A 21,962-nucleotide genomic window follows, 5' to 3' on the forward strand; every position below is an offset into this window, starting at 1 on the left:
AAGAGAAGAAACTGTTGAACAAAGTTGTTATTTTTGTTGTTTTTTGCGCACAAAAAGTATTCTCGTCACTTCATAACATAGTCACATGGATTATTTTAACAATGTCTTTATTACTTTTCTGGGCCTTGAAAGTGGCAATAACGTTGCAGTCTATGGGGATCAGAAAGCTCCTGGATTTCATAAAAATATCTTAATTTGTGTTCCGAAGATGAAAGAATGCCTTATGGGGTTGGAAGAACATGAGGGTGAGTAATAAATGACATACATTTTATTTTTGGGTGAACTAACCCCCTTTAAACTTTCTCTGTAAGTAAAGATGTCAGCTCTCATTAAAATGAGAGCTGACAGCTTTAAAATAAAGACAACGTTATTTGTCCAGTAAGCAATTGAGGAAAGAACAGCAATTCTGTAATGACTCCCCTGATGACCATTACTTGGATAAATCAGTCTGTGTGGCCAGGAGTCCTGATCTCAGCCAATAATTTAATGGAGAACAATCATGATCTGTCCACCATTGCTTAGTCTACAATGTCTGTGTATATTACCTGGCAGTGGCCAACAGTTGCAGAGAAAATAATTTTATTTAGCATTTTTCTAACACGATTTTCTTTTATTCTAGAATTTGGACGAGTTTAAAAAAAAAAAAAATCAAATGTCATGTGCCCTGAGCTGCAGAATTTTAAGTAGGCCTATTTCTTCTTAATTTTACATCATAATATCTTATTTGGTTCAAAATCAGCATATTTCCAGGTTTAAATAAAGTTAATCCCATATTTGTAATGTGTTCTTAAACTTGTCATACTTATAAAAAAATTATGTTCTGAATCTGACAAAATAAAAGACAATTTTCTTATGGGGCACTAGAGGGCACCCATGCGGTGGGGTAAGAAAAAGGACACTTCCGTCTGACGGTGCGTGAGCGTTGACTGACAGTTTTCTTAACCAATTACAGTTAAGTTAAGGTCCAATGAGGCGTAACCAAGCGCACAAACGCAGCCAATCACAGCGTAGCAAGTGCAAGCAACGGGTCCAGAAGTGAGGTGTCTATTTCTGCCATAGATGGTATCGAATCAAGTAGAAAGTTGAAAACTGCTAATATATGGTTGAAAATTGTGATTAGAATGAATGGAACAGCATATTCAAACTTTGACAATCAAGAGCACGTTCTCAAACTAGGCGAAACCTTTGAGAAACAACCTAAAAGTGCATTCCACACGGTGCGATGTAAGTGGTATCTTTTATATTATTATCTGTATTATAATATTCATATAAACTCATTAATAGAAAACAAATTTAGAAAAAGAAAATAAGCTGTTTTGTATGTTGATACTGAAACCATGCGTTGTTTTCAAACAAAACGCACAGGCATATGAGAAGGCAGCTATGTGGTTTTCCACCTTGCTGGATAAAAATCTGATTTGTAATGTTGTTTGGAAATTATAAAAAAACATCTGTCTTTGTGCTTATAATGGAAACATCCTAAACGAACTGTGGTTTAAAATGAAATATTGGTCAAGATTAAATTCACGAGGAATTAATTACTTTATCATAATAGAACACGTGCGCCCACTGTAGGTTCTACAGTAGTACTACACTAAAGTCAGCAATTGCTCATCTGATTGTGAAATATGAATGTTTTCTTTCTGTTCATAGATGATTTTAAACCAGCCTCCATAGACACAACATGTGAGGGGGATCTGGAAGTGGGCAAAGGAGAGCAAGTTACAATCACACTACCGAACTTGGAGGTAGGTTTGATAACCTTATTTTCCAAAACAGTTATTTTATGTAGCACAGATAATTCAGCTGAAACTTTTTCTCACCCCTCAACCTTCACAGGGATCCACAGCACCTGTTACTGTGTTTAAAGGTTCCAAAAGGCCTTATATGAAAGAATGCATTCTCATTGTTAACCATGACACAGGGGAGTATCGTCTGGAGAAACTCAGCAGTAACATTGCGGTCAAGAAGACCAGGTAATATAGCTTTTGTGTTCCAATTCATATGGATTTATAATTTATTTCATGATATATTTCTTTAAAGCTTGTATTAAGCAAATAAACTGTTAACTCCTGCTTTCTTTGCAGGGCTGAGGGAAGCAGTAAGGTTCAGTCACGGCTGGAGCAGCAAACCAGCAGGCTCAGTCAGCAGATGAAGACCGGCAGTGGAAGCAAGGCTCCCTCCAGCACCAAGAGCTCTCCTCCTAAGGAGAAAATGTCTCCATCATCTCCCATGGATGATATTGAGCGAGGTAACGTGTGTGTCTTGCTTAAAACTGGAAGGAAAGAGTAGCATACTAGGTTTTTGACTAGTTCAGTTAGTACAATTAGCAGGACACCAGCTTGATAAACCAAAAACATGAAAAAAAATACACTGCCGTTCAAAAGTTTGGGGTAATTATGATTTTTTTTTTAATGCAATTAACGCTTTCATTCAGCAAGAGTACCTTAAAATGCTCAAAAGTGACCGTAATGATTTTTACATTGTAAAAACAAAACAAAAAAAACATTTCAAATAAATGTTGCTCTTTTAAATTTTCTATTAATCAAACTGGCAAATTGTATTATGATTTCCACAAAAATATTAAGCAGCACAACTGTTTTTGACATTGATAATAATAATAAATATTTATTGAACAGCAAATCAGCATATTATAATGATTTCTGAAGGATTAATGTAATGATGTTGAAAATTCAGCTTTGCCGTCATCGGAATAAATTGCTCTTTAAAATAAATAAAGATAAGCCGGGCCCGGGTGCAGGGTTTTACAAGACTGTCCTGGGATTTACATCAATCTGTGATGCATTCGGTGGCTGTGAGCTGCATTTAAATGCGGGATACAAATTGTGGCTAGCAAACAAAAACAATCTCTAGCGTTAATTTTGATCGTGGCTTTTCTTAGAAAAGAGAAACTGGTGAAAAGGTTGTGTGTGTGGAGCAAGTGGGGGTTTATTATAGTCTCACTAATTGCATCATCTGGTTCTGCGCTACTATTGGTTTTTAATTTGACTGTTGTTGTATAAGAAGCCACACTACAGGACTGTGCGTCAAATCTTCTGACACTGCCAACATTTTGTTGGAGGTAAGATTTGATCTTGGTGCTCATTACTCTGCTGTCGGCGAACATGTCAAACTTTTGGCCTAGGATTAGAGGAATTTTTTTAGGATTGACAAAGTTTGTCTCAGGCAGCCAAATTGTGGCCAAAATCGCACGCTGTGTACCCGGCTAAACGGCCATTTTAAATAGTAACAACATGTACGATTTTCTAATAAGTTCAAAACCGACCCTAAACTTTTAGTGTAAAATAATTATTGAAAATACTTCTTTTAGTAGTTCTTTCACGAATCCATGTGTTTGTGCAGAGCTCATGGCCGAGGCGCGTGACATGGATCAGATGAGTAGTGGAGACAGCTCCTCAGATTCCCACAGTTCCTCCTCATCCAGTAGTGGGGACAGTTCCAGCAGCGACTCCGAGGGCGAGAGTCGCCCTCCGCTTAATGCGCCCCCAGCCCCCCCACAGAGCACCTCTGCCCTCAACACATCTCAAAGCCGCGTGGAAGAGAGCAGCGGGCATTTCATGAACACGCTCAGTGAGTTTCAGGGCTGCTGGGGGATTTTTTTATTTGGTCTGACATTATCCTTTGTCTAATATGCTAATTTTTTATTTATTCCAGAAAATGATCTCCAGTTGAGTGAGTCTGGGAGTGAAAGTGACGATGACTGATTGCAAAGACGTGTTGGACATCTGATGCTGAAAGAGAGTCATGTTTTCAGGAAGTACAGTATCTGTTCACTAGTTAAAATTGTATGTGAAACCTGAATCCAAATCACTATCCCTATCAACTTTTTAGTTTTGAAATATTTTCTTTCCCCTAGTTTCTTAGTAATACTTGCATCAGCACAAGCTGTCTTTGGACACAAATCTGGGGGGTTTGCTTTATTAGTAAATTAAGAAAAAGTATTTATTTTGTTAAGAATGCTTCTGCATAGATGTTAGTTTTATAGGAATGTCCTATAGTTGCTTCCTCAAAGGTTATAGAAATATATCTATTTCTGAGATAACTGTTTAGAAAGATCACCATGGTCATGTTATAATATATATATATTTTTGAAGCTTAACATTATCAAGCACATGTGAATCATCAGAATATTATTAGGAATCTTAAGGAGCATGAGTGCATTAATGTGCCAAGCTCAGTCTCAGCAATCTCAGATATTTACACATTACCTGCAATACTTGAATTTTTTCTTTGATTCAGAGACATTTGTTCATAACAAACTGTGCCTTGTATATAAGGTGTATTTTGAATATCCATCCCATTCTCTTGCATTGAAGTTTACCCATTGTTTTAAATTCCTGCTTGGATTCCTTAAGATGTAATCTCAATTTAGATGTAGGAGCCTATGTGTCGTGTGTGTCTTACTGTACGCCTCTGGCAGGCCCAAAAGCAACACTCTTCACTCTTAAAGGATGTCTTTATCCAGCCCTTCTTGAGCACTAATTGCAAAATATGACGTGCCATCCTATGTATTATACTATAGTAAGGTTGACTGATGTGGTAAATGTAGTTCTGTGGAAGGTGTTTGATCATTAAAATTGTGTATAGACAAATAAAGACTTGTTTTGCAATGTTTATTTGTTGATCATTTTCATAGAACACTTTTTTTCAGCATCTGAGCGCAACGTTTTATCCTACAGTAGCTGCATGTTATGGCAAGATTAAGCATTACTCCAATTATACTGAGGGTTTCAATATGCAGTAAATCTTTTTGAACACTGTGCAATCTTTTTATGTATTTATTGATATGACTTTTTAGAGGCACAGACTTTAAATACAGGCATTGATTTATTTCTGAAGCAAAGATCATCTCTCTACTATGGAAATATTTAGTTTTTTTTGTGTGTGCAATTATTCAACCATCTCTCATTCACATTTAACTTTCACCCTTTCCTCACACTTTGTCACACATCTTACCCTCACGGGTTAAAATGACCCGAAGCCCTTTTTGTCCAGAAAGCTTATTTAATTTCATTTTGATAATATTTTTTCTATTTTAATGCAATTTTTGGGAGATTTTATTTTACATTTAAATTACTTGATAAATAAATAGTAATTTAAGCACATTCTTCACATTATTTCAACTTAGTGAATATCTTACATTGTGTGTCTTTGCCGACCTCTTGTGGAAAAATAATAATATAACATGATATTTCATGAATCTTGCCACTAGATGGCCTTATTGCTCTATTTGGAGCAAATGAGCTGTTTCGCTTGGTGCTAAAGTCATTTTTCTTCAGTTTGCATTAAGGTAGACGTTATAAAATAACCTAAAGTTTTTACATTTTTAGTTTGAATTTTGAGCATTTTAGGGTTTTCTGTGTACAGAAGCATTCCATTCATTCCTAAAGGGGTCAAATAGGGGATTATCACGCTGATACGTAGTACTTCCGCATTCAGTGATCTTTGTGCACTGCCACTTCCGGTGAATCACTCATCACTCTGGCGAACCCATAATGGACGACCCTAAGTTTATTTATACTGCATCCCCACCTCTGCATTATATATGTATACAAACATGCTACCTTGTTTTATTTTAAAGTTTGGCCCTTCATCCCGGGCGAGGTGTAGTGATAAAAAAAGAGGTGGGTAAACTATAAATTCTGGTGGACCACGACGTGATCACCCGGTGTATGTGTATCCTGATGACATCGCTATAGGCCTACCAAGGGTACTAGTTGTTCCCTCATCCCTCATAAAGTTTATAAATGACAAAACAGAGAGAGCAAAAATATTTTTTAACCCGTAATTGCAAAACGAAAACGGTTGTTGTATTTTTAAAACGCAAAGTTGAACACCAAAATTTTAACTGTGTAGGCTACACCAAATGCTGCGCAAAAAAAGAATATATATATATAGACAAATTTTTGTTTATGACTTTTTGCCCTTTTATTAAACATTTAAAATATTCACAAATTAATATGGATTTTTTTTTTTTTTTTACTATTTTTCTAAGACAAAATTAGAACCTGGAAATATTTCTTTCCCCGTGCTGAATGAGAAGAGCCATGTGATTTAGGTGAGTTAGGCTAATAATAATAAATGTGTCTGAAAAAATAACGAGGCATTTTAATTGTTTATTAATAAACTATTGTTTTCCAAATCAGTGTCGGCTAAAAACATATCTCCATCTCCGCTGTTAAGCGGATGCGCCTTTAGATAGAAATGCACCTTTCATACGCATTACATAATCAGAATGTATTGGCTTTCGATTCGAATTTGTTCGTTTTAAAATGGACATTTCAAGCTTTAGCCTACATCAGTGATGCGCGGGTTAGTTGAAAACGTCGGTCGGGTGCGGGTTGTTTATACATTGACCCGCGCATCACTGTCCTACATAGGCTATATTTAGTTTCAGTTCTCGCGCTCCAGTTCACGGAGATCATGAAAGCGCGCCTGATTGTTTTATTTTATTTTACAAAAGCACAACGTTTTCTTGTTATTGTGAGTTTACACAAATAAAAGTAGTTGCGAATAATATATTATTATATTCTGTATGACCAAAAATTATAGAGTATTTTAAGTTGTTTCCACTGTTGATAGGAAAATGCAAGTGTTCTCGCCCGCGTCTCCGTGCCATGCAGTGCGCGCTCACACTCCGCTCCACAAACCCTTGGATATGCGTCAAAATCTTGTGTTTTTTTTGTGATATTCTTAGCCCTGTATTATTATTGTCTAACCCGTATTATGAATGACATTTGATGAATTGCTTTGTTCCTTTTTTGGATAAAAGCGTCTTCTAAATATGTCGCCTAATAAATGTTATAATAATGATATTAATTAGTAGCCTATTATTATTTGTGTAGGCTACACGGACCCCAAACACGCCACGTCTTCTAAGTCAAGTAAATGCGCAAAAAACTCTTTCCAAATATTCCTTTTTCGAATTGCCTGAAAAACCACCTCATGCGAAATTTACGTGTTTCCATTGTGCGTATTTTCAATTCGCAATTTCAATTTGCGCAATTTGAATGGAAACGCAGCTACTGACAGTAATGCAGCGTCTAGGTTTAACAACCTATGAAACTAATAATGAACAATATTAAACTAGGACGAAATAAGCTTAATTTAAAATGGCTTAGGCTAAGAGGTGGATAAACGCACTTTGGAGGTGGGTAAACGCTATTTCAGAATTTTGGGAGGTGCGCAAACGGCGTTTAGCCTCCACTACATCCCGGCGAACCGCTTTAATCCACTTCTTCCTTAGACTCAGTTCAGTCGGGAATCCATGGAAACTTAAATAAGGTTGGCGTTGTTTGTTTGATTGACAAAGTGGAACAGAGCAGTGACATCTAGCCTTCGTTTCAGCCATTGTTGAACTGCGCCGGAAGTGGACATGCACAAAGTTGAAAAATCCCGCCCATGAAATCCGGAAGCGTGATAATCCCCTATTGACCTGTGAGGGAAGGATTAGTTTTTTAAATTTCCAACCACAATTTTTTTTTTTTTAGTTTCCCTCTGATGAACAAAAAAAAAAAAAAAAAAAAAAAGACCTGAGGGAAGGATGTATAGAAACATGAACTTACAAATTTTCAATACAATTACAACATTTTGGCAGGGAAAGAAGTTTCTGCAAAATACCTACATTTGCCACATTTATTTTTACTACAATAAACTACTTGATAGTAGTTGTCACTAGCATCAAAATATAAAGATTTCCATAGCTTTTTTCCTCAAAACATTGTCAGATTTTCATTTGAACATTTTTAAAACCATGCAGGTAAAATATTCCGTATTTCATTTGCTACGAGTTTATCTTTTGTTCTTTCATTTTCAGTGCTAACCATCATTTGATTTGCAAATGAGAATACAATAAATGTAGCCTTTGTGAGCATAAGAGACACTACATTCAAAAGCATTAACAACTCTGACCAACTCCAAGCTTTTGAAAGGTAGGCTAATACATTCCCTTGAAATTACAGTAATACTCAGCAAGCTTCTTACATCGTTTTTTATTATGATTTGAAGTAGCAACACTATTTTGTCGGAAACAACGTTTGCCGTGAGGTAAGATTGTAACACTGGCGGCTTTTACAGAATCACGACGATGACTAGCGAGTTTCCTCAAGTTCATGCGCAGGGGAAGAAGAGGCGCTGGCACAGACTGCCATTACAGGGCAGACCACTGCTGTAGCAGGACTCTTGTACATCCACTGTGCTGTGGACTGCGGGATTAGATATGTTTTCTAATTCCTTTTTTAGAACTGGAGTATTTTTATGTAAGCAGGACAGCGGTGGAATAAAATGCTTGACATCGATATTCCTCAGCGTTGGGACTCGGACAACCAGTACACTGATAGGTGGTGATAAACAAAAAACCATGGACGACTTGGATGGTCCTAGCTTTCTGACATCATTATACTGGCTTTTTGGAAAAGGTTATTTTCAAACGACACATCAAATGCAGGTAAAGATTCATAAAAAACGTAGTCACCTGGGTTTAGTGTTTGACTGATATGTTAGTTCAAACTCAAAACTCGTCATGTTAGCTTCATGTTTTATGTCTTTTACCACTTTTAATAAATGAGATGGTATTTTCCATGAAAATGTCAACAATCTACGAATGAGCTATTCTACATGAGCTATTCTACATCCCTACATGAACCACAAACACTATAACTTTATATAAAACATATTATTAATATATACAGTATGTTTATAAAGTTATAGATCGTATAGATAGGTAGATAGATAGATAGATAGATAGATAGATAGATAGATAGATAGATAGATAGATAGATAGATAGATAGATAGTACTGTGTAAAAGTCTTAGGCACATCAGTATTTTCACAGCCAGTTAGCCTATATATATCTTTTGTTGTAGTTTCAGTATAGGAAATATCAGTTTACATTTCCAAACATTTTTTTTTTTTTATAATCCCGTGAGAAATCTGATTTCACCATTATCTAGTCCATCTTTACATGAAGAGACAGAAAAAACAGAGACAGACTAAATCCAAAAGAACTGCAGCAACGTCTCCAAGACAGTTGAAGAAACCTTCCTCCAAAGCTACAGTAGCCTACTGTGAAAAGATTTAGACACTTGTGCAAAAATACTTTAAAGTGAGGAGGATGCTTTAAAAAAATCATTTTATGCTTTAATATTTATCAATTAACTTCTATTAACTAAATCAAATCAATATTTGGTATGACCACCCTTAGTGTTTAAAATATATTTTGTCCTCAGTACACTTGCACATAGTTTTTCAGGTAGCTTTACATGAAGGTTTCTTTAAGTGTCTTCTGGATTTACTGTCTCAGTTTTTTCTGTTTCTTCATGTAATCACAGACAGACTCGATAATGATGAGATCAGATCTCCGTGTGGAGCAGACCGGCTGTTGTCAGACTCCTTGGATTATTACAATGGCAAAATGAATTTTTAGAAATGTAAACATGACACACTACAGCAAAGACGGTTTTTATGACGTTTTTTTATGACGAAAATACTAAAATACTACTATGCTCCCTATCAGTCTGTCACATTGCTGTTGGGCGACTTTATGCCACTCCTGATTGACTCTCCACTCTCTCTCCATTTTTAGGCCTATATAAACATGAAAACAAATGACAATAAAAATATCAGTACCTTTTATGCTTTTAGAACTTTTTTCACGTTGGTCGTATGAAGAATGTTTTACTGAATCTTTTTTGTTTATTTACTTTAAAATTTGTAATTAATGCAGATAGAGCACAGCAAAATCTACGGCCCACTTTGGAAATCCAAATATGGACCATTGGTTATTGTTAATGTGGCCAGTGCAGACCTCATAGAGCAGGTTTTGCGGCAAGAGGGTCGCCATCCTATCCGCACTGACATGCCCCACTGGAGAGGCTACCGGAAACTCCGGAATCATGCCTATGGACCCCTCACAGAGTGAGTAACACTGGAGACTGGCACAAGCATTCATCTGTCACTTATGCATTCAAGGTAATACAAAGCCATAAAGCTGTGAGCTATGCTGCAAAAGTATACACAAAAAGACACCTGCAGATGTTATGAAGCCACAAATATACTGTGCATGTCTAAACATGTATCGAATAGCCGCTTGCAGTTGATGTACGAAACTAAACAAGTCTGAGTTATTTGTATGCTTCATAACCCTTTTTAGTGAGGAAAATAGGGATTTTACATTGAACAATGAAATTACAGTGAACATCCTCTGTAAAGGAGGACAACAGAAGCAACCAATAGATGCAAGTGTAAGTGGGAAAACTGGTTTTGAGGAGTCTATCCACCAAAAGCTAAGGCAAAAATAGAGGGCTACACTCTTAAAAAGCTTGAAAATTAACATCCATGTAACCTTTCCATTTCACACAAGGTTCTTTATAGTGGAAAACGATTCTTTAAAAATGTCCTTTACACTAAGAAAATAGTGGTTCTTTTGAGAACTGTTCACTGAAAGGTTCTTTAGGAAACCCAAAATGGTTCTTCTATGGCACTGCTGCTTTTGTGATTTTTATCTTTAAGAGTGTATCTTTCACTGTTCAGAGGTCAATCATAGAATGACCACGAGGACACTGCATGCATTTGATCAAAAATATCTCATACTCGATGTTCTGAACTTATTTTGAATATAACAGGCTATATCATAGACAATGATCATGTGTGACAGTATTATGTGTACAGAAATGGCAGTACTACTCATAATATATGTGTTGTCCTGTCACAGAATGGGAGTGGAGTGGCAGCGCATCAGAAGCATACTGAATCCTCGCATGCTGAAGCCCAAACACGTGTCCGCCTACACTAATGCCATTAATAGCGTGGTGAGCGACTTTATTGAGAAGGTGGCTAAGCTTAAGACAACAAAAGGCAATGACGTTATGGTGTATGACTTGGCAGGAGAATTGTACAAGTTCGCTTTTGAAGGTAAATAATACTGGGTCATTTCAAGGTCAAGATAATTAGGCTGTGCCATAAAGACATTTCCAGGCATTCATATTAGCCGAGTTTTAATGAATTGCTGGTTTGCAGGAATGAATCATGTGAGTACTAAGGGTCAATGCCACACATGAGATAACAAAGATCACTGCTTATCATAGCTTCTAGTCATGTGCAGCAGACATTATCTTAATTTCTCTTCCTTTCAAATAGATCAATGTCAAAAGAAGACCTGGAAATCAATTGTGCTCTCAAATATCTTGGGCTTAAAGATAAACTTAAATACTAGTATTGTTTTAGATTCATTGTTTTGTTTTACTTTGTTATATATTTGATATATGTTTGGTAACAAGCACTGTGTCCATCACAGTAATATTGTTATTCTCTTTCTCATCAGGAATTTGCTCAGTGCTATTTGAAAGTCGTATGGGGTGTCTTAATGATGTGGTTCCTGAAGAAACACAGAAGTTTATCTTCTCTGTGGGGGAGATGTTCCGTCTTTCACCCATCGTGATCCTGTTTCCCAAATCTCTCTGGCCCTACATGCCCTTTTGGAAGCATTTTGTGGCTGTTTGGGACCATTTGTTCAAAGTTGGTTAGTTTTTTATTTTATTATTATTGTCCTGTTTAAAATATATTTTAATTTTTTTTTTTTTATTAATAATAACGTTTTTTCATTGCCATGTTTATATATACACTACTGTTCAAAAGTTTGAGGTTGGTAAGATTAAGGTGTCCTTGTTACATTGTAATTATACATTTAAGTACTGAGTAATATTAATTAACTACATGTACTAACTATAAGGTCAGGATTAGGGTTTGGTTTGGTAACGCATTAAGCAGCACAATATAGCATATTCGAATTTCGGAAGGATCATGTGACACTGAAGACTGGAGTAATGAGGCTGAAAATTCAGCTTTGCCATCACAGGAATACATTACATTTTTAAATATATTAAAATAGTACCAGTTATTTTAAATAATAATACTATTTCACAATGTTCCTGTTTGACTGTATTTTTAACTGATCAAATAAAACTTAAAAGTATAATAGACTTCTTTCAAAAACATTAACAAATCTTACCAACTCCAAACTTTTGAATGGTGGTGTAGTAGACTATAGTATTCAAACTATAGTAATGAGTTGTCAGCATGGCAGTCATCCTTAAATATGCTGTTTTTTTGCACAGCGGATGAACTGGTGCAGAAGAAGATGACAGAGATTGAGGAAATGGTGAAACGTGGGCAGCCAGTGGAGGGCGAGTATCTCACACACCTCCTGACCAGTGAACAGATGTCCTTCACTGAGGTTTTGGGAAGCATTACAGAGCTTCTGCTGGCTGGAGTCGACACTGTAAGTGTCTTCACTCTTTACGGAGGCAATGCACTGCAAACGTTTTAACTGTGTTTGTGTGTAGTTTCATTTTATATACAAAATCACAATTTGCAACATTTGATTTAAAACGAAAGAAAATAGTGTCACTACTAGTATTTGTGAAGTGTTTTCAATTGAGAGTTTTCGATGTGTGCTCGATTTAGACTTCAAACACTATTTCCTGGGCGCTGTATCACTTGGCACGGGAGCCAGAGATCCAGCAGAAGCTGCATGAGGAGGTGATCAGCGTCTGCCCGGGGGACAAGGTGCCCTGCAGTGATGACATCACCAGGATGCCATTGCTAAAGGCCGTCGTTAGAGAGACTCTTCGGTACAGCATATACCGTATCTCTCCGTTATACTGTTAGAAACATATTTAATAAGAGCAAAAAGAGCTTTCTATTATGCTAGTTCAGCGTCAAAGAGAAAATGTCAATGAGTCAATGAATGTCAGTGAGTCAACATGATAATGACCACATGCCGGATGTAGTACATCCAAATTTCATTCATACTACACACATTCATACTATATATAGAACATACTTTTTTAATGTTTTCAAAGCAAGTCAAACCTAATGTAGTACTGTGTCTATACAGTATGTGATTTCAGGTGTTGTGTTACCCTGCTAAATTACCCTCAAAACATGTTCTCTGACATTCTCAGGTTATATCCTGTGGTTCCTGGAAATGCTCGTGTCGTTGCTGAAAGTGAAATAGTGGTTGGTGACCACCTGTTCCCTAAAAACGTAAGCTGAACTACAAACCTCCATAATGCATAAACACACCTATTAATAGACGTCCAAACTAATCAGCGCCGTGTATTCTGTGTTTTCCAGACTCTGTTCCACCTCTGCCACTTTGCGGTGTCCAATGATGAGAAGGTGTTCCCCAATCCTTCTGCTTTTCTCCCCCAGCGATGGATCCGGGGGCAGAAGCAGTTAAACCAGCACCCCTTTGGGTCTGTGCCGTTTGGCTTCGGCATTCGCGCCTGCCTGGGCCGCAGAGTGGCTGAACTGGAGATGTACCTCCTTTTGTCCCGGGTAAGATTGCATATCTGTCAGCACAGTCAGTGTCTGCACCCTTCCATAGCTGTGCAGATGTTTGTGTTATTATATTAGTAGAAAAATGTTCTTGTTTAACCTCGCCATCAGATGATTCGAACTGATGGCATATTCACATTTTTGGAATAATGTGGAGCACTGAAGATATCAATGTGCTGAAACGTTTGCTCCTGTTCATTTGGTTTTAATTCACTTTTTGCAATCCAGAGAAAATATATTTTATATTTTTGATAGACTTCTGTAGTCTGTACTGAATTCACTGTGCAGTCAGTCACATTCTTGCTCATATTCACATTTTTGCCATTACCCAAAAAAACAAAGAAATGCAGCTTTAGGTCATTCCGTGAATTTTTAACCCATCCTTATCACCAATGATTGTCCTGACCCAGTTTAGCTGATCATATTAGTGTGTTAGTTTTAGATCTTTGACTAGTCTGCAGTCCTTCACCTTTGATTCAAACGTCTCTGCTATTACAGAGATAATTCTGCTTGTCAATGAGTAACTAAGAGTTCTCTAAACTTCAATGAACTATACATGTTCCACGTCAATATGCTTTTATTTATTTATTTTAATTTTTTTGCAGTTAATTAAGCACTATGAAGTGCGCCCAGACCCTTCAGGAAAGACTGTGAAGCCGATCACACGAACTCTGCTGGTCCCGGCCACATCTATGGACCTTCAGTTTATTGACAGGTAAAAAGAGCAAGAGGAACCAGTCAAAGCAAAATGCGTCTATATAAAGACTGCATTTCTCAAAGCAGTGTGCTTCTAGATGATGATGTTTACAAATTTGATATGACACGTGTAATTGTAAAATGTAACTACAATACGTAGTGCTGACTAAATTAAATGGCTTTACTGTTGCCTTTTTCAGGACTTTTTATTTATAATAAACAACTTATTTTACTGTTATAAATTCTTATATACTGTAAATATAATATAATTTTTGACATTACATTGTATAAATAGTTTTGTTTAAATGGAATTGTATGTGGATTAATTTGTCAATTGTAAGTATTTTAGATCTTTTACAAATAATGTCAACTTATATTACACTGACAACTTATATTTTTTTAATTTTAGAGAAAATCACAGTTTAACATCTTAATTTTGGATTACATTTGTCTTTGCTGGTAACAATAATATTCATATTAAACACATGTTGCAACCCCTGTCCAATGTTTGCATGAAATCCTTCTCTCACTGTTAAGGCCTCCACACACTAGATAATCGGGGCGATTTTGAGCCCGATTCTTACCTTCCGACAATCCCAGGCAAAATCCTGATTATCTCGATGGTCATATAGGCTACAGATTATTTTATTAGACATTCCTGTGGTGTGAGAAGCTGCAGAGTTTGGTGGACATCCAACCCGGCCCACATCCAATTGTGATTTCAGAAGCAACGCCCATGTCCAAATACGTCACATTCTCATTACATTAGCGTGATCCCCGCCCTGCAGCCGAATCTTAAGATTTTATTGGTAATGTCAATCACAGTAGGCCTACTGATTGCTTACACCAATCCCTAAACCTACCCGTCACAACCCGTAACCTTAAAGGAGAACTCCGGGCAATTTTTAAGTTAATCTTGATCGTTATACTTTTGTGAATACTGTCTATAGAAAAACAAACCGGATTGGTGCTTGCAACACGGAGCTGCTACTGCTAATGCCCAGAGCTCCCAAAACGGCAGTTATGGGGCATATTCATAAAGAGTGTTTTTGTGCCTCTTAACAGACACAAGATGCAATTATAATGTCTGTCCAACATGAACAGGGTCCTTACATGACAACAAGATGCGTTTAGCAACTTAGCCATTGTTTAAATTCACCTAAATAGTGTTTTAGACGGCTAGCTGTAGTCTCGGGCTGAAGTCCCGTGTGAACTCCCGTTGTAGCCGGGAAAAGGTATTGTTGACTGAAGAGTGTGAGGCTAGTTCTTCATCTGTATACTCGGGTTCGAATAAATAAGGACGACCATCAAAATCAAAAGCCTCTTCCATGAGTTAAAAATCTTCTATATTCTCCATAGTTACGTTACAAACCATTTCTTCTTCATTTGTGAGCAACTCCGATCATCACTCTTCACACACACGACGCTCCTCCCACCTGCACACTTCTATTTACCTTTTTCCGGCTACTACAACGGGAGTTCCCACGGGAGAAGAGAGAACTTGTGCAGCTTGCTTGCACTTTTTTCACTCCTCCCCTCACTGCAGCCGCCTACTCTCATATACATTTCAGGCGAGGCCAGGCGCATCTTAAACTTACTGTCATGTTTAGTTTGTGGTGTTACATTTTGAAATATATCTGATAAAAACATTTAAAATCTTTAAGTTTGGGCCACCCTTTATTCTGTTTAAATATGAAAGGAGACTACACTGATGGCCAAAAACTGAAATTCCTTCCTATTTGTCATTTCCTGCTCCACTTTTATCTCAACAATTAAAACTAGATTTTCAAGTTCTTGACACTTTAGACCTTCACAGTCTAAGAGCTTATAAAGTTAACGGCATGAAAACCATCTGAAGAGAGTTCAAAAGGAATGTCAGTGTGAGTTTGAATTCTATGATTATGATTTTTAACATGTTTTCCTTTTTTTTATCCCAACATAAAAATACATGTATCATAAAGCTAATTTTGCAAGCACTGAACAATCATCCGGTTGCATTCCCCTTCCTTGCTAAAATTATATTCTAGATGATTTGCATTTTGACTCCTTAATCTGCATTCTCTCCTGGATAAATGTGAGGGATATATTCCAGTAGGCTATATAGGCTTTAAAAAAAAAACGTTTTAGCATACAGGATTTTTAGCATAGGATTTTTTATTTTTTTATTTTTATTTTATTTACCAGAATTTCCAATTATGCCCAGCAGGTGGTAGTGTTAGACCAAACTAGATGCTGTCGCAATCACTCATTTTGCCCTTGGGTAGCTTACATTTAAATAAATAAAAATGAACCATTGATAGATTAGTAAATACATTATAAACTTGCTTTTGGTCACAAAAATGTGTAAAGATGGACATTAATCGAAATAATAATTATAGGATGCTTTATAGGACATTGTGGATTAATTTGCATAAATGCAGTTACAAACTTTTTTTTCTATTTTAATGTAACGCTTTTTTGTACATTTTTAATGTAACATTTTAAAATGTTAAAAAGTCAAAAGTTTTTTTATTTTTTTATTCAAAAAGACATTCATACGGACACTTTGTATTTATTTATTTAGTTTTAGTGTATCATTTGTGTCAGGCTGTTTTGGGGAAAGATCCACAATGCTGTTTTCCACATGACGGCACCTATTTTGTAAAGTTTTGTAATTTTGCTTTACTTGTGTAATTATCATCGCTTAGAACAGCACAAAAAATTATTAAGAGACATTCAACAACACTGGTAAAGTCATGATATAAAATATTATAATGGTTGCCATGCATGTTCTTTTAAAGACAGAATACAGACAAACCTTAAAATCTGAGTACATAAAGAAAAGTTTTTAGGCTTTTTTATATAGTGTTTGGAATGTGTTTGCATATAATGACATACATTGTCATTGACACAACTGTTTGCGGCAGGTATGCTTAATTTATTGCCTCGTTAATATGTCATATAGAAAAAAAACTACCTACAATGTATATCTGTGACATTATTTAACACTTTTTGGTGAAGTCAGATCTAATAGGACAGGACTGAGGTTAGCAGCACTGTAGACATGTTAATCCAACAAGTTAGTTACGTCCACAAACTGGGGGTCATTGCAATGAAATATTACGAGACAACAAAATCCAGAGGAAATTCTTCTTTGGACGGCTTCTACAAAGTTATAAGTGCTCATTTGGCAGTACATAGGAACATACGTTTTCCCTGTTTTAGGTTTTTTATGATGGCTAAAATGTTCTGAGGTGCTTTTAAATAGGGGAGAATAATGCATCTTGTCACTCACTCAGTTCACCGGTACATATTGTGAATAAATATCTCCCTTCAGTTCAATTCCCATGAATTCCCCAATGGACTTTTAAGGAATCCTGATAAGAGAATGAATGCATGCAGATGAAATGGCTTCTGAAATCACATGACTGTGCAGGTTTTTGTCTTGGACTTGTGTAGACATGACACAGATCCCAGCTCAGGCCTTGATACATGTGAGGTCCTCTTGGTGGCTCTGCTGGACTTCATGAGCTTCACATTCTTGTTTCTTTTACTGATGCAGGCCAGTGTGGCTATTTTAAAAATGTCCCTCACGCTGTTCTCAGACTGCTGCGCGGAGCACTCGATGTAAGGGGCCGAGATCTGCTTGGCCATGTTTGAACCCTATAGACACAAGAAGTCAAAAATGACTCAGTCAGCCAATAGACAGTTAAATACTCAAATCATTTCTGATAATCTAATTCAGGGGTCTTCAACAGGGGGACACCTAGGGGTCTGTGGTGGTACTGCAGGAGCTCTGCCAATTAATGTTAGATTTAATGCTCATGGAAGAAAAGTAAAAATACAATATAATTTAAAAGCTATAACGTTTAGCCAAATGTATCATTGTCAATGTTTTAAGTGTATTATGGGCCTCAATAATTATTATTTTAGTGGTTTTGCAAGCTGATTAAGCATCATAACAAAGTCTGTAAATACATTAATATGGAACTGTATGCATGTTAGTTATTATATAGCCCAGGTTAAAAATGCAACATGTTTCACTATCCACCAACTAGGGGTCTTTGGTTGAAGATATGTAATTGCATTATTTTGTAGTACCAGCTTTTGAAATTGTATGTTAACGTTCATTTGTTCTTTTTTTATTATAGCTATAAAATGTTTTAAAAACCTACCTGGTCATACGTTGAAGGAATGTCATTGGACAGCTGCACAAATGTGGCCAGATCTGCACGTAGGTCCGACTTGCATCCAACCAAAAGTACTTTAGTATTGGGACAGAACTCCTCAATTTCCCCTTTCCACTAAAAGATAAAAAAAAACAAGGTGTTAGACAGTTGACAAACATACATCATATAAATATTAAATGAAAAACCTAAACGAAAATTAGAAATGTTGGCAACTAACTTAAATAAAATAAGTTGAAGTTGAAATATTAAAAGTACTAAAACTGAAATAAATAAATAAATAAAAGCACATACTGTAAAAAAATGGCTAAAATTAAAATAAAAACTGAAAAATATATGAAATATTACAAAAAAACATTAATTACTTTAATATTTATTGTAATATGATTTATATAACTATTATCATAATATCAGTAAAACTAAAAAAAAAATAAGATTAGAAAAACTAAATAAAATTCATTTGAAAGACAAGAATATAATATTATTAATTTTAAGTAATCTTGTATCTGTCTAATACGATTGACTGTTTATTTTGAAAATGAGAGCCCCACAAATTCCTTTACACATTGTTTATAACCCCTCCAGCGATTCTAGACCATGTTTGTTATCCCAGGATGCCTAAAAATCTGCAATTGCATGAAAGATCTTCATGACCCAGTTATTAAAACACTTTCGTTTTAAGTATCATCCCTACTTCTAGTCAGTGGAGGACCCTGAGATGGGTGAAATGGGCATTTAGAGCGTAATGTTCTCTAGTAGTTCACCTAGAATCATCCGATGACATATAGTTGCACAGACCACCTCGCTCAGAGAGAGTCAGTGGGAACACCAATGAAGACCGAAGCGGCCCAAAGCGGGTGGCTGATTCTTGCTCTCTTAAAACCTCTTGTCTCCCAATGACATCAGAGGTTACAAGGCATTCTGCGGCACAAAGACTCTATGATTCTGAGGCCCAACGTAAACAACTCTTATTGGTTGTCGTTCTCCCCCTCATGTGATAGTCAAAGGATCAAAGCCCTCCCACACATTCCCTCTCTCATTCATTGGAACTCTCGTCTCAGATGTCTGGACTTTTGTTCTCATCACCACAAAGACAGGGATTGTGAGAATATCCCCCAAAACAGTTCAGGAGAGCTACATCAGTTTATAAACAATCCGCACCGATGAACAAATATCTTGAAAATCAGCGTATACCTTCCTCAGCACATTCTCCAGAGTCTCTGGGCGACTGATATCAAAACAGATCAGAACTGCATCAACGTCCGGATAGGAGAGGGGGCGCACGTTGTCATAGTACGGAGACCCTGCAAATAGACACCAAAACACTACTAATAAATACATTATGACTTATTATAACATAAATGAATAATCTGAACAATAACCTGACAGTGCAATGGAAAAACTGGTAAGTTAAAGAATGAACACAGCATGTTACAGCAACTGAATTGTTTTAAGATGGTATATTGCTATTAGATTTATTCCATATGTACCGCAATGAAATGTTATTTATATTCACAATCTTTTTAAAGTTTAACAGTATACAAATCAATGTTATTTTAGTATGATATATTTAGTATAATATACTATTATAGTATTTGTAGTAATGTTATGTTTTGTCAATTTTGTTAGTTAAATTATTAAATAGTTAGTAGTTCAAATATTTTTATTTAGCTTTAATTTATTTTTATTTCACTTTTAGTTTTTGTAATTTTCAGTTAGTTGCCAAAGACATAATTTCTCATTTTTGTTTTAATTTATGTGTTTCTCTCTTTACAATGCAGTGTCAGAAACCATGCACATCTGTCATAGAAAAACATAATTTAGGAGTATTCTTTTCTTTATGAATTTACAGCATCCAGTTCGTATAGAACAACGTCCAATTACAAACATTTTACTACTGTCATTGATCAGTAAAAAAGTAATTAAATTCAATGCAAATAATTCTCTATCCATGTATTTATTCAGTGTCGCTGTGAGTAAAGTCTTCTTAGGACATTCTGAGCTGGTTGGACTGATACTGGCTGATACTAAGGGGGTCCCTGTGCAAGTCACTGTCCCTCTACAAAGACAGCACATGTATCCATGTTTCAAGCCCAGTAAATTAGGTTACAGCGCTATTCTGGGAGGTGAGTGTTGAATCTGCTCTAGAAAGTTTGTAGGGCTTGAAATGAGTTCAAACCTCAGATCATTAGCCATCATTACTGAAATATTTAAAGGTCTCATTTTGAAATGTCTGTCCATGGCGAGTCATGGGTTGCTCACAAATACATGAGGAAGGAAAAGATGATAACTGTTCAGATTTGATAAATATATAAATTATTATTATTTGCAAACAAACTATGCTTTGAAAAATACTACCACATGTGAAGTTTATTTTGAGAGTATTACCTAACATTAACAACATTCATCTGAGTCATTCTAGAAGTGTGGGAGACAAGAGTGAGTCTGCTGTGAGAACATCATGGGCAATCTGTGGTGGTTTAGGCTTAGTTTACACTCTTAAAAATAAAGCTTCCACTTTATACAGTTACAAACCAAATACAGTTTTACAGCTTGATTCCATTGAAGAACCTTTTTAAGTTCCACAACACTTTTTATTCTTCATTTCTTCAGAAAACCATGGCTCTTAAGAGAGAATATAATATGCTGACAGTGCAACATGAAGAGCTTATTAAACTGAACTGCATAGATAACCCAATATATCAAATGTTGTTTTTGATAAGAAAAACCTGAACCAAATCCGAAACCAAAACCTAAAAGTGTACATTAATAAAATATAAAAGTGCTCATAGCACTCACTTTCACTTCTTAAACCTCATCATCATCACATATTCAAGATTTTTATTCATAAGTGATTAATCATATATTAGTCTGACAAGAATATCTGGTCCTCATCCAGTCTCCAGTCCACCAAAAATAGAGGGAGGTTTATGGGGACATGGCATTTAGAAAACTACATCACAAATCCTTCAACGCCCAACATCTCAAAAACTGTATCACAGCTTCGATGAAGACCAATAAATTCATAGGCTATGTGTGTGTGGATCGAGGATAAAAACAACATCAAATTGCTTTTCCTTCTCTTACCTGAAGTATCCCAAAGACTGAGCTCAACTCTCAATGTGTCCACCTCAAAACTGGCTGTGTAGTTCTCAAACACTGTAGGAACATAGTTCTGCAAGAGAAAGATCCTAAGTTTAATGTTTAACCAAACAAAATGACCAACTCATGGCTTAAAACGTTCAATTTTTCTCTACAAACCTCTGGAAAGGAGTCTTTGGCAAAAACATTTAACAAAGACGTCTTCCCACACTGAGTGTCCCCGACCACAACTATTTTACATTTCATATCGTGATGGTGATCCATCATGGAGTAACGTTAACTGAACCTCATCTTCATTCACCGTCGCTGAACATCAACCGGGTGACCTCGAGACTGCAGTCTGTCCATGGTGTTACAGTAAGAGAGAAATATTCCAGTTCTCTGTGCAAAGTGTTTAAGTTGTCTTCGGTGCTTTTCGGGTTGTGATAAATATGAGTTATTTGTAAAGCTGAAGGCGAGGGGCGCATCCTCTGTGCGCTGCGCTGAGGAATATACCGCTTGAACCGTCTTGCTTTGGAGTCTGTGAAATATCCACATACTTGTGTGATGAGCGCAGCGCGAGACCGCCCAGAGCATCAGCTCGCATTCCAGCGCGCGAGGGCGCGCCGCGCGCTCCAACGCTCCGAAGAGACAAATGCT

General features: G+C 36.4%; 3 protein-coding genes across 3 annotated transcripts; 2 read left to right on the top strand and 1 right to left on the bottom strand.

The window, feature by feature from the left end:
- The first annotated feature begins 880 nt into the window (after positions 1–880).
- On the top strand, positions 881–4,857 carry eaf2 (ELL associated factor 2). The gene is made up of 6 exons (XM_079619607.1): positions 881–1,224; positions 1,654–1,748; positions 1,840–1,976; positions 2,088–2,251; positions 3,364–3,591; positions 3,676–4,857. Exons 1-6 carry the CDS (start codon positions 1,122–1,124, stop codon positions 3,723–3,725), a joined length of 777 nt encoding a protein of 258 aa, XP_079475733.1. The 5' UTR covers positions 881–1,121; the 3' UTR covers positions 3,726–4,857.
- A 3,240-nt stretch (positions 4,858–8,097) lies between these two features.
- On the top strand, positions 8,098–14,555 carry cyp27a3 (cytochrome P450 family 27 subfamily A member 3). The gene is made up of 9 exons (XM_079617628.1): positions 8,098–8,467; positions 9,746–9,936; positions 10,733–10,932; positions 11,342–11,539; positions 12,135–12,298; positions 12,484–12,650; positions 12,984–13,065; positions 13,156–13,359; positions 13,965–14,555. The coding sequence occupies exons 1-9, from the start codon at positions 8,240–8,242 to the stop codon at positions 14,076–14,078; spliced, it is 1,548 nt and encodes a 515-aa protein (XP_079473754.1). The 5' UTR covers positions 8,098–8,239; the 3' UTR covers positions 14,079–14,555.
- Positions 14,556–16,234: 1,679 nt separating this feature from the next.
- On the bottom strand, positions 16,235–21,962 carry rnd3b (Rho family GTPase 3b). Its single transcript, XM_079618315.1, has 5 exons — positions 21,483–21,962; positions 21,309–21,396; positions 19,416–19,525; positions 18,210–18,338; positions 16,235–17,697 (listed from the first exon to the last, which is right to left on the bottom strand). Exons 1-5 carry the CDS (start codon positions 21,588–21,590, stop codon positions 17,455–17,457), a joined length of 678 nt encoding a protein of 225 aa, XP_079474441.1. The 5' UTR covers positions 21,591–21,962; the 3' UTR covers positions 16,235–17,454.

The sequence above is a fragment of the Phoxinus phoxinus genome (genome assembly GCF_949152265.1).
Source record: "Phoxinus phoxinus genome assembly, chromosome: 7".
Taxonomy (NCBI): Eukaryota; Metazoa; Chordata; class Actinopteri; order Cypriniformes; family Leuciscidae; genus Phoxinus; species Phoxinus phoxinus.

Coding starts and splice junctions, on each gene's coding strand:
- eaf2 (XM_079619607.1), top strand. CDS start 1,122: ATGAATGGAACAGCATATTCAAACTTTGACAATCAAGAGCACGTTCTC. Junction 1,225..1,653: donor TGCATTCCACACGGTGCGAT/GTAAGTGGTATC, acceptor TTCTGTTCATAG/ATGATTTTAAACCAGCCTCC. Junction 1,977..2,087: donor ATTGCGGTCAAGAAGACCAG/GTAATATAGCTT, acceptor CTTTCTTTGCAG/GGCTGAGGGAAGCAGTAAGG.
- cyp27a3 (XM_079617628.1), top strand. CDS start 8,240: ATGTTTTCTAATTCCTTTTTTAGAACTGGAGTATTTTTATGTAAGCAG. Junction 10,933..11,341: donor GTACAAGTTCGCTTTTGAAG/GTAAATAATACT, acceptor CTTTCTCATCAG/GAATTTGCTCAGTGCTATTT. Junction 12,651..12,983: donor GTCGTTAGAGAGACTCTTCG/GTACAGCATATA, acceptor TGACATTCTCAG/GTTATATCCTGTGGTTCCTG.
- rnd3b (XM_079618315.1), bottom strand. CDS start 21,590: ATGATGGATCACCATCACGATATGAAATGTAAAATAGTTGTGGTCGGG. Junction 21,397..21,482: donor CCAAAGACTCCTTTCCAGAG/GTTTGTAGAGAA, acceptor TTTCTCTTGCAG/AACTATGTTCCTACAGTGTT. Junction 19,526..21,308: donor CAGTCTTTGGGATACTTCAG/GTAAGAGAAGGA, acceptor GTCTATTTGCAG/GGTCTCCGTACTATGACAAC.